This window comes from Lithobates pipiens, unplaced genomic scaffold, assembly GCF_037356315.1.
Source record: "Lithobates pipiens isolate NorthernLeopardFrog02 unplaced genomic scaffold, aLitPip1_a1.2 Scaffold_19, whole genome shotgun sequence".
NCBI classification, from domain to species: Eukaryota; Metazoa; Chordata; class Amphibia; order Anura; family Ranidae; genus Lithobates; species Lithobates pipiens.
Genome location: NW_027507764.1, coordinates 123594006 through 123607104, shown reverse-complemented (window position 1 = coordinate 123607104; position 13099 = coordinate 123594006). Strand labels below are relative to the sequence as shown.

The window sequence follows — 13099 nt, the reverse complement described above, 5'->3', positions numbered from 1 at the left end:
AAGTGCAAAATCAGGCTCACTTCTGCATAGAAACCAATGAGCTTCTAACCCCAGCTTGTTCAATTAAGCTTTGGTAATAAAACCTGGAAGCTCATTGGTTTCTTTGCAGAAGTGAGCCTGATTTTGCACTTTTCAGCTTTAGTAAATAAACCCCATTGTGTACTTTAAAGTGGGGTATGCCTGTACAACACTGCAGATAGTTCCTAGTAGAATAAGCATTACATGAAATGACATGAACACCTGAAACCCTTGAATATCAGCTAGATTAGGACTTTGTTGCTTGATTTTATCTATGACAGCCAGTACAGCATAAAGCACAACATGGATGATGCCACTACATAAAAGTACTTGTTCAGTTATTGCATTTGTATTTATTCCAGCTATTTGCCGGTTGTTGCTGATGTACAGGTGCCCCAGGTTTGTCTCCTTGAAAGCTGCTTAGTGTTTCCTGAGATCTATGTTGGAGTCCCAGCTCAATCTACAGTAAAAATGTTTAATCAAGGGCGACTACCAGCATCTTTTTCATGGGAAGAGGTAATTTTATTATAGTGTTTTATGATATAACATGATCTAGGTTGATTTATGTAACAGATTGAAAGACGCAGAAAGTAAGGACTATAATGCTGTCAGTATTCAAGACCGTATGATGATATATATCTTACATTCCCTATTCTCACTAACGGGGCACACATTAGACAGACACATTTACTATACTGTCCCCACACCGCAAACCTGCTGCTTTTTAACTTAGAAGTCTTTTGTTTGTTTCTTATTAACACTATATCATTGCTAGGTGTATAGCAAATATTAAAATAATAAACATGTTATACTTGTCTGCTCTGTGAGAAATGGTATTGCACAGAGCATCCCTGAACCCCCTCTTCTGGGATCCCCTGCTGGCGATCTTGACACCTCCCCTTCTGTGTCTACACCTATTACAAGCCACGTGCTATGTGGGGAGATGTGCAGGTTTGCTGTGGGTGTCTATAGACACACGCAGCCCAGCTCAGCCCTGCCTCCTGCTCTCTGCTTACAGGATTTTATTGAGAGCAGCATGTGCCAACGGCTTCCGCTGTGCACCGATCCTCTTGTGAGAAGAAAAAGACAAGGGAGAAGAACTCCGGTAGGGATTTGTGGGGGGCTGAGCAGGTTACAAAATGTTTTAGTTTTAAAACCACTTTAACACATCCAATAAAGGGTTAGTCCGCTTAGAAGTGACATAAAAGTCTGTCTGATAAACCTTATATCTCTTGAAGAATGTTTTATAACAATTCCAAACCTATCCCCCCCGCTACAGCAGAGAGCACTTGCATTCATCTTAAATTCTCTAGCATATGAAAAATATAATATAAAATAAAAATTCAGCAGAGAGGGTGGAATTTTGGGATTTGATTGGACCCTGGCAAATAGCAAAGCTTGACTCAGCCTTGCCTAACCCTTTCCATTCCCAGCATTACCTCTGTTTTTTGTTAGCAACCATAGGTGAAGGAGCTGTCTCTCTGTGTTGTAAGAGTCTTTCCACTATGATACACAATCTAGTACACTAGGAGGCATCACACCCTTGCTAGCACAGCAGGCATAGTGAATCTGTTACTAGAAGAACAGGGGGTGGGGGGACTAAGCTCCCACACTGTTGGGGGCAATCTTTCTTCTACAAACTTATTTCTGGGGTATCAGACTGGCTTTGGCTCGATTTTCACTCACTCTGCCTGGCTCTTGGCTTCCTCTGGTACAATTTGTGTCCAAAGAGGCATGCTCAGCTGCCTTTCTACTGTGCTGGAACAACTGGCAGATATCTGTAGGCATTTATGGCGAGACAACATAAATGGTCAGGGTCTCTGTCACCACAGGAGCTACCTTGTGAGTTTCTCCTCTCACCCTTTCTAGGGTTTGAAGAGGAGGAGGAAAGATCTCATGAAGTGGACTCCTAAGAGGTAGATGAATCCTCTTAGGAGGAAACCCCAGCCTAAAATGTCTCCCAAAGTCAACGGTCCACGGTGATTTTTTTGGTCCATAAAAAAAATCTGTCACTATAGGAAACTCTCTGGGTCCAGGGTGAGAGGGTTTTGGGTCTTGGAAAGCACCTAACTCATTTAATTTGCATTCTGATACTGAAGAGAAGCTGTACAAGGACTGAGCCTATCCTGACAAGGTGTTTGCACAAGAATACCTGATAAGGGCTAGCTTCCACAGAAAGTGGGGGGTGCTGGCTGTGAACCCTGGAGTGTCCTATTTGAATAAGACCCTTACAGTCACAGTGGATGTTGTACCAGTGTTTAAGGACCTACATACAAAAAATTTAAGTCTCTTTTTGAGGAACCCTTTTCCTTGGCAAGAGCGACCATGCAACCCGCCATTGCATCTACAGGGGTTTGTCAGGCTTAGATAATTTGGGCAAAGAGCATGGCTAAAAAAATCTGGGGTTCCTAAGTCAGATTCCTCAGTTAGGCAACACTTAGAGCTCTTTCCTGAAGTGTTATGCTTTTGTGTAAATGGGTTGGGAGATTTTCTGTGACAACTCTCTTACCTGGGACTTATGTCAATGAACAAGAGGTGAATACTGTGGTTAAAACGCTAGTCCAGAGGCTACAAGCTGGAGTTTTGTGTTTTGTCTCCTCCAAGTTTCATGCCACCAAATGTATCTGCTTCATTTGACGAGCAGAGCTGAGAGTGGGAATGCAGGGCTGTGTCAAGCTTTGCTATCTGCCAATCATCTGGAGATGGAGCATATTCCAGTGATTTAAGAATTAACTCTCCTGTGTCCTGTGATGTACTCTAAGAAAGGGATTTTTGCCAAAAATTCAGTTTTTGTGACGTCACAGCAGGGATCATTGTTAAGATTCCATCCTCAAAAACATAGGAAAAACACTGAATTATCTCTCCAGCATCTACGGTACTAAGAATTGAAGTATAAATGTAAATGTAAGTCTTGGCTTGATCAAGCTTTAATGAATAGATTTGCTGCATGAAGCAATAAGAGTGATAATAATTTTGAGTTTAAAAATATAATAAGTTACAAGCTGAGCTACATGTTTCAAAGAACTTTACATGAAAGAATATGGAATACATAGATTTGATTGACGATCATTTATTTTCTCACCTACGTATAAAATAATGTTTTTTGTCTGTAGCTGACTAGTAGTCAACCCGCAATATATTCAGCCACTGTAACGCCATCAAGTGGTCTGTTAGGACCTAATGAAGAGGCTGAGATGTGCGTGACTCTGACACTTCATGCATTGGTAAGCCACCATTCTCAAATTGTACTACATTTATTCTGCTATAGTCTTTATTTTCTTAAACCTATTCATGTTGGTAATTTCAAACAGCAAAAAATATATTTCATTTATAGTTGAGACTGGGTAGATGGAGTCACCTGATGGTCTTATATTTTTAGGGGATGCCAGCAAAAAAGATTAACACTCAACAATTTCTGGCGCACCTTGAGGTTCCTGCCCACCTTGAGGTGATCCCACTCCTCTCATTGCATTTTGTGTGATATGATATGAAATAAATTAGAAATCCATCAGGGAGATATATAAAGATAAGAGATGTAAGATTAGGTAATTTAACTATCTGGCAGTCACAAAAAACTTAAATATTAGTGCGTGGTCATCTGAATGAAACATGGTTTACCTGTACCACTAAGGGAACCCATACAACAACTTTTTGTCTGCATTTTCTTTAAAAATTACTATGCACAATTTGTATTTTTTTGTTCAAGCAAACCAGGTGCTGTTGTCACAATACCTTGGCCAGTGGCTTATTGCCTGCAGCTGCTAATCGGGAAAAGATTTCAAACTTCTTCATTCGACAGAAGTAGATCAGTTGAACAAGGATAGCCACACACTGATTGAAATATGGCCAGTACCTGTGAACCATCAAAATTTCAATTCATCTATGGCTAGCCTAAAGCAAAATCGGAATAGGACTAGAGTTGTAATTTAACTGAAATTTAAGATGTTGCTATTGACTGGTTTTAAGATTCAATTGTTTGGTAATTAATTTAATGCTTAATAATATAAAAACACACGTTTAGACAACATTTCTTTTAGTTTTTAATAGCAGTGATTTTACTTAATAAACCAGAATCCCAGTTTCTGAAGCTCGATGAATTGCCAGTAATATCCTGTACCAGACACCATGAATTATTTTTTGTTTGTGCTTGCTTTTTTTTAAATGAGAACCTGTGTGAAGATGGGTGGGTGTTGTTGGCACTTGGGAGTACAAAACTGATAGCAGGACCATACAGCTACCTGCATAGACCGACAGCATTTATACAGCATTTATTCCTTTTGTTACATCCATGACATCCCCAGGGTTAATATGCAAAAAGCAACTTTCTAAAGGTCACTATTTGCTCAAATATTATACCAAAGAGAAAAAAAGATGCATTTCCTAAAGAGAAGGAAAAACCAAAGTGCACAGAGGTTCTGTAAAAAGTCTGAAATCCCTGCAGGCAGTACCGACTGCTTCAATGGTTTGAAATTGTTGCCATCAGCCCTATACTGACTCATTCTTGTTTGTTGCATCAAACTGTCAGTGTTGGTTTTGTGTGGCTACTCACATTTATTTAAATCTAAAATTACTTAATTTTTATGAGTAGAAAACAGTAATTTTAGATAATGTTAGATAACAAGGATTATCAAACCCCCTAACCAGTTTTGTGCTGCTGTTTAGGATGAACTAAATAACATACCTTTGTGCTGCCGTGTAGAAGATATGAAGGATCCTCTGGTCCTGAATGTAAAAGCTAAAGCCCAAGGATTGCATGTCACCTACTCCCTTCCTGTCGAACAAGAGAGGTGAGGACTGGGCTCTGCCATTCTCCTGATGAATCATGTATTCTTGAAAGCACACAAAACTCTCTTCACTGAGTTAGATTTTCCATTGCACATAGTACTGTATAGTAACTAAACAATTTTGCAGAAAATAAGTAAAAATATTTGGTGAAGATACAGTATGATGTCAGGTACTCAGAGCCCTTGGTCCTTGTTGTGGCTCACGCCCTCTCTAAATGTGCAAATAGCACAGAGGGTCCACTCTTCAGTTTGTCCGTGACAAAGTGGGGTTGATTTACTAAAACTAGAGAGTGCAAAATCTAGTACATGGCAGCCAATCACCTTCTAACTTCAGTTTGTTCAATTAAGCTTCAACAAAAAAACTGGAAGCTGATTTCTATGCAGAGCTGCACCAGATTTTGCACTCTCCAGTTTTACTAAATCAATCTAAGTAGCTCTATGGACAGGCTAGCAGGAGACTGTCACCCGCTCTGGAATTTTCATAGGTAATCTGGCAAGTTCCATTTTATCTGGACCCTAATGATAAGTAAAGGTTACACTGAGATCCAAGACCACTATGTTTATGGAGTTTTTATGTTCTGAATTTGCAATTCTTGAGTTTAAATAGTACCCAGCAGCTGTCGTGTTAATTAGCATTTGTCTAAAATTGGTTGTGTTCTATGTATGTGTAGCAATGCTTGAGGTATTTAATTTTAAAATCCTCTGGGCCAGGGGCTGGTATGAATCAAATGCAGAAAAATGCTAATATTTTGACACAGTATAAATACAACAAATTAGTAAACATTATGTTGAAAATGCAATTCGATAGACATTTCAACCATTGTAATCCTTAGTGGCAAATGTCTCACAAAATTTCAGTCTTGGTTCCTGCATTTTATGGAGGATGTACTAATTTAAATAGACTTTTTAACTTTCAATAACTATAGCATAGACAATTCTTTTCTTTTTCATCTTTTCATTATGGAAACTTAACCCTAAAATTTGTTTCAAGAATTAACATAAATTTCATTAGTTTTAAAGATGCAGCTTCCTCATCTCCACAAGACCTGCTGTTAGATTTTGGATCAGAGGTGGTTCTGCAGAGCACAGTGCAACAGACACTTATCCTCACCAATCACACTGGTATATCTGCTCCATTCTCTGTTCAAGCAGCATACTTCACTGGATGTCCCCTTCCAAAGGTATCAGTAAGCGAAAAGTAAGTTTTCTCTTTCCATACTTTTTTTTATGTGGTGCCTAAACCCTACCAGGACATTTTAATTTTTATTCACCTTAACAAAACAAGTCTTTAAATGGTGATGTATCAATACCAAAAAAGTTCACCCTACCATGCTTAACCCCCAAACGATGCATAATGGGATTGCAGACTAATCTTCTTTTCTTGTTGCATTATATGTTGCTATAATCACCTGATTGGTATATATTCTATTTATTTTTATTTTCACTCCTTCATCATGTACAATTAGGATACACCCTTCCCCCTTCTTTCCTCTTACCTTTATTTCTCTTCCTGACCTCAGTATGATCTCCTACTTCATTAATTTTCTTTTACTCTTCAACTTGATGCAGGTTCTATGGGACAAATGAATAATGCATTGATCCCGCTTTAACCGTATAAGTTGCTAAGATTGGATTTTGCAAACATGGATGCATTGCCATCGTGAACAGCATTTCCCAATATATTGTGCCATGTTTTGATAGACCTGTGAGGGAACAATATACACCTGCACTCTATGCTTCCTCTAATATGTCTATATTTTTACTGTTTTTACTAATAATGACAAAAAAAATTAATTATCCCCCAAGGATTGAGAGACCTGTTAGTTTGTCCAGAAAGCTTCATAACAGCAGTATAAATCTAGATTGATAGATAGATAGATAGATACCAATGTCACCCTTCAGTGACCTCCACCCTTTTCTCCACTCATACACTCACAGAGGCCAAGCAATAACATAGCTGCCATTGGTCATGCACACTGGGTGGATTGCAGAACAAGTCTCATCTCTCTCTTTTTTTTTTTTCTCCCAAACTAGTCTTTATTCTGGTGCCTTGACCACAGCTTAAAGCTAGCCATACACTGTTCAGTTTGAGGTAGAATCCCCCCTCTTGCCCAATTGCATTCTGACAGAATGAAGACTTCCCCTGGTTGTCAGAATAAACAGATCAGTGCTGCAACCACTGATTGAGTGGCTTTTAGACCTCTTTCACACTGGGGCTTTTTTCAGGCGTTTTTCAGGCGCTTTAGCGTTAAAAAAAGCGCCTGTAAAGCGCTTGAAAGAAGCCTCATCTGCAGTCCCAATGTGAAAGCCCAAGTGCTTTAAGAGCCCTTTCACAATGTCAGCGCCCGAAAAACACTTGTAAAGCGCCGCTTAAACTAGCAGCGCTCTACCAGCGTTTTTCAAGCGTTATTGGGGTGCTTTTAACCCCTGCTAGTGGCCAAATAAAGGGTTAAAAGCGCCCACAAAACGCTGCTGCCAATAGCGTTTTTCAGGCGTTTTACAGGCGCTTCCCATTGATTTCAGTGGGAAAGGGCGCTTTAGGAGCGTTGTATTCACCACTCCAAAAGCGCTGCAAAGAAGCTGCTTGCAGGACTTTTTTTGACGCCCTGCCAGCGCAGCACCTCAGTGTGAAAGCACTCGGGCTTTTACATTGGGAATGCACTTGCAGCTTCTTTCAGGTGCTTTTTTTAACGCTAAAGCGCCTGAAAAATGCCCCAGTGTGAAAGGGATCTCAGTGTGAAAGCACTCGGGCTTTTACATTGGGATTGCAGTTGCGGTTTCTTTCAGGAGCTTTTTGTAACGCTAAAGCGCATGAAAAAAGCCTGAAAAACGCCCCAGTGTGAAAGGGGTCTTATTGACAGGGAGATTGAACAGAAGTCGATTAGTAGATCGATGTCTGTTCAACTGCAGTAGCCACATGCGGATTCTTTGCTTGCCTTCTGCAGTCTCCACCCACACCTCTCTAAACCACTTATGCAGCCTAGAACAGAGGTTATGTGATCACTTATAAAAAAAAGAAAAAAAAAGTATTTATAATTTTTTATATATATATATATGCACACAAATGTTTTGCCTTGCATTTCTATTTTAAGCTGAATGGGTTGTTTCACAAGGTGAGGGTTCACATACACTTTAACCAGCCAAGTCATTTGGCAATTACAGCTGCCCATGCTGAGAAAAAGATGTCTGGCACCCATACAAAGCTCTACAATTGTAGTTGTGGCCATTGTTCCACAGATTCTACTGTGTGTCCATTTTTGAGATGTCAAAAGGCCATCATGCAAGAGTAATGTTTTCCTTCCTATAATAAGGTTAGTTAATGAGAAACTAGGTATAAAACACCCTAATTTGGCTGACAATTTGTTTGTTGGTAGATTATAGGAGGACGATGGCCTACTCTGGTTTTAGTTACATCATTGCTTCTAGTGGTGTTACTTTATTCCTGGATCTAAATTTATTAATGTATTCCTTTTAGAAGCTTCAATCTATTCTACAGATGTCCTAGTGGTTGTTTGCAGTGGACTGTGAGATTGCTAATTCACTGCATTTTTTGTAAAATTTGTTTGATTGGTTTCCTCGTGTTCTATAATCCTGAGTTACAGTTTATGTTCTTTATCAGTTCTACAGTGTCTGTCATGCAAAGGATGGCCAGGTTTGCAGAGCAAGCGGTCAAAAGAGCAGAAGCTGGTATGTGACTCTATATGTATTTCATTGAGACATCTAATATTTACTGGCAATATTATATACTTAGTGAGACATATAATATGACATATGGTCAGATATTGAGCAATTGTTTGTTTTGTTGTATGGATATATTTTAGGAGTGTACTGTCAACAAGAATAAGAATACAAAAGTCAAATTTCCAAAATGAAAAAATATGCAAAACTGATATGTGTGTAGCAAGATTGTTAAAAAGCCTTAATAGCCAGAAATAGGGACATTGACTTCACCTCTAAAGCCGGCGCTTTGGGCTTAACCCTTCTTGCATTATGAACCTCACTGTTGGGTAAGGATGCCTGCTTTTCAACCTACACAGTCAACATAAATTTTTAATGTAGACTTTTATTGAATCCAACCACAAAGCCAAACAATACAGAGCAATGGCAATGATAATGAATGGTCCCGTACATCCCAAATTCAAAAGGTGACCAGCACAATAAAAAAAAAAAAAAAAAAAAAAAAAAAAAAAAAAACAGCAGAAACATAACCAACGATAGGGTAGTCAAAGGACAATGTAAATCATTAACCATATCAACATATGGGGCATTTTAACACAAATGATCCATGATCTGCTGCATGGGGGGACCCACAATTTTATCTTTTAGAACAGACAAGCCAAAAGGAAGGCAGCATCCAAAGAAATACAAAAATAGAAAAGAGAGAGAGAAGACATTGAAGGAATATGGCAAAACACTGTGTGTGTGTGTGTGTGTGTGTGTATGTGTGTGGGGGTGTAGGAAGATGGAAAGGCAAAGGGGGGGTATAAGGGGGAGTAGGAAAAAATTGTAAAAAAAAAAGATACAGTGCCTTGAAAAAATATTCATACCCCTTGAAATGTTCCGCATTTTGTCATGTCATAACCAAAAACATAAATGTATTTTATTGGGACTTTATGTGATAGACCAACACAAAATGGCACATAAAAGTGAATTGGAAGTAAAATGATAAATGGGAATCAACATTTTTTACAAATAAATATCTGAACAGTGTGATGTGCATTTGTATTCAGCCCCCCTGAGTCAATACTTTGTAGAACCACCTTTCACTGCAATTACAGCTGCAAGCCTTTTTGGGTATGTCTCTACCAGCTTTGCACATCTAGAGAGTGACATTTTGCCTGTTCTTCTTTGCAAAATAGCTCAAGCTCTGTCCGATTGGATGGAGAGCATCTGTGAACAGCAATTTTGAAGTCTTGCCACAGATTCTCAATTGGATTTAGGTCTGGACTTTGACTGGGCCATTCTAACACATTAATATGCTTTGATCTAAGTCATTCCATTGTAGCTCTGGCTGTATGTTTAAGGTTGTTGTCCTGCTGGAAGGTGAACCTCCACCCCAGTCTCAAGTCTTTTGCAGACTCTAATGCCGTGTACACACAACCGGACTGTTCGACAGACTGAATTCCATCGGACTTGTCTACACACAATCACACCAAAGTCCGACGGATTCGGCGTGATGACGTACGACCGGACTTGAATAAGGAAGTTCATAGCCAGTAGCCAATAGCTGCCCTAGCGTCGGTTTTCGTCCATTGGACTAGCAGTTAGACAAATGGATTTTTTGACCGGACTCGAGTCCATTGGAAAGATTTGAAACATGTTCTAAATCTAAAGTCCGCCTAATTTTTCGACAGCAAAGGTCTGATGAAGCCCACACACGGTCAAACTGTCCGACGGATTTGTTCCGTTGGACCTTTGCTGTCAAAAAGTCCAGCCGTGTGTACACAGCATAACAGGTTTCCGTCTAAGATTGCCCTGTATTTGGCTCCATCCATCTTCCCATCAAGTCTGACCAGCTTCCCTGTCCCTGCTGAAGAAAAGCATCCCCGCAACATGATGCTTTGTTTCATGGTGGGGATGGTGTGTTCAGGATGATGTGCAGCGTTAGTTTTTCACCACACATGGGCAAAAAGTTTAATTTTGGCCTCTTCTGACAAGAGCACCTTCTTCCACATGTTTGCTGTGTCCCCCACATGGCTTTTCTCAAACTGCAAACGTGACATCTTATGCTTTCTTTCAACAATGGCTTTCTTCTTGCCACTCTTCAGATTTGTGGAGTGCACGACTAATGCCGCGTACACACGATTGGACATTCCCACAACAAAACAGTGGATTTTTTCTGACGGATGATGGCTCAAACTTGTCTTGCATACACACGGTCGCAAAAATGTCGCATGAACGTCAAGAACACAGTAACGTACAAGACGTACGACGAGCCAAGAAGAATGAAGTGGAATTTTGTGCGTTGTAATTGGGTACACGCGGTCGGAATTTCCAACAACAAGTTTTGTTATCGGAAAATTTGAGAACCAGCTCTCAAACATTTGCTGTCGGAAATTCCGACAGCAAATGTCTGATGGAGCCTACACACGGTCAGAATTTCTGACAACAAGCTCACAATGAGCATTTGTTGTCAGAAATTCCGACCGTGTGTACGCGGGCATAATAGTTGTCCTGGGGACAGATTCTCCCACATGAGCTGTGGATCTTTGCAGCTTCACCAGAGTTACCATGGGCCTCTTGGCTGCTTCTCTGATTAATGCTCTCCCTGTCCGGCCTATCAGTTTACATGGCCATGTAGGTTTGCAGTTGTGCCATACTCTTTCCATTTTCGGATGATGGATTGAACAGTGCTCAGTGAGATATTCAAAGCTTTGAATATTTTTCTATAACTTAACCCTGCTTTAAACTTCTCCACAACTTTATCCCTGACGTGTCTGGTGTGTTTTTTGGCCATCATGATGCTGTTTATTCACTAAGGTTCTCTAACAAACCTCTGAGGGCTTCACATAACAGCTGTATTTATACTGAGATTAAATTACAGGTGGACTCTATTTAATTATTAGGTGACTTCTAAAAGCAATTGGTTCCACTAGATTTTAGTTAGGGGTATCAGGGGTAAAGGGGGCTGAATACAAATGCACGCCACACTTTTCAGATATTTATTTGTAAAAAATGTTCAAAAAACATTTATCATTTTCCTTCCACTTCACAATTATGTGCCATTTTGTGTTAATCTATCACATCAAATCCCAATAAAATACATTTACGTTTATTTCAAGGGGTATGAATCGTTTTTCAAGGCACTGTATATTAACCAGTACAGCATAGTTGAATTTCATTTTTACCTTATGTTTTACCTTAACCCCCCTGGCGGTATTCCCGAGTCTGGCTCGGGGTGGAGATTTTATACCAAAAGCGGTAACCCAGAGCCAGACTCGGGATCGCATCGCTGAATGCAGGGAGAGTTTACTTACCTTCTCTCCTGGATCCAGCGATGTCCCCCCGCTGTACGAGCGAGCCGTGCTCCGCTCGATCTATCACAGAGCCAATCTCCGTTCCCTGCGAGCGTTGCGACGCACAGGGATGGAGAACGGCGCCAAATTCAAAAAGTGAAACACACAGTATACATACAGTATAATGTAATCTTACAGATTACATTGCTGTATATAATAATTTCACATCCCCTTTGTCCCTAGTGGTCTGCCCAGTGTCCTGCATGCAGTTTTATATTATAAAAACAGTTCTTTCTGCCTGGAAACTGTAGATTGTCCATTGCAATCAAAACTGTCACTTTACATCAAAAATGGTTTTAGACCAGCTAGAAAACAGCGACAATAAATTAGAATCACTCGCAAAATTGAGCGATAGTGATTTGTGGGGAGATCCGTCATCAAATACTGTAAAGTAGTGACAGTGACAATTCTGCAACTGAGCAAATTTCAGTGTTTTTGATTTGATTACATTATTGAAATTTTTTTTTATTGTTATATTATTATTTGGTATAATTATTTATAGTTATTTATTATATTATAATTTATGATTTAATTTTTCAAACTTTATCATACCCGGGATGTCTGCTAGACTCTGGTTTGGACAGATTTAAGTGAGTTATTCCTAAGAATTACAGGCTTACAATATAAAACTCCAAATTTTCATGCAAAATAATTGTACAGCTTTCAGCACCTAAAATCTGAAATAATCATACCGCCAGAGAAGTTAAGTCAGTAAAAAATAATAATTTGAAACTAATCAACAGTAGCATATAACCAGCCTATTTTACTGCAGAGACAAACACATTTTTTAAGACAGGTATCCATACAAAAGTCTAATGTGATTGTTCCATGCGATGACAGTTATTATTTTAATGGCAGCTTCCCTTTAGTTTTGCATGGAAAACAAAATACTGTATACAGGCATACCCCACTTTTAAGTAAACAATGGGGTTTATTTACTAAAGCTGGAATGTGCAAAATAAGGCTGACTTCTGCATAGAAACCAATGAGCTTCCAGGTTTTAGTACCAAAGCTTAATTGAACAAGCCGAGGTTAGAAGCTCATTGGTTTCTATGCAGAAGTGAGCCTGATTTTGCACTTTACAGCTTTAGTAAATAAACCCCATTGTTTACTTAAAAGTGGGGTATGCCTGTATTTCTCTTAAATGCAGTGATATGCCCCATACACACGGTCGGATTCTCCGATGGAAAATGTGCGATCGGATCATGTTGTTGGAAAATCCGACCGCGTGTGGGCTCCATCGGACTTTTTCCGTCGGATTTTCCGACGCACAAGTTTGGG

The 13099-nt window shown here is 39.6% G+C and overlaps 1 protein-coding gene across 2 annotated transcripts in view; it reads left to right on the top strand.

Annotated features, from left to right (window-relative positions):
- Nucleotides 1-13099, top strand: part of DLEC1 (DLEC1 cilia and flagella associated protein) — an 87985-nt gene that overhangs the window by 44468 nt on the left and 30418 nt on the right. For both annotated transcript variants that reach the window (XM_077491230.1, XM_077491231.1), the window contains exons 22-26: nucleotides 381-534; nucleotides 3132-3242; nucleotides 4681-4805; nucleotides 5815-6000; nucleotides 8422-8489. In XM_077491230.1, the coding sequence (XP_077347356.1) occupies nucleotides 381-534; nucleotides 3132-3242; nucleotides 4681-4805; nucleotides 5815-6000; nucleotides 8422-8489 (644 nt within the window). The remainder of the gene's footprint in view (nucleotides 1-380; nucleotides 535-3131; nucleotides 3243-4680; nucleotides 4806-5814; nucleotides 6001-8421; nucleotides 8490-13099) is intronic.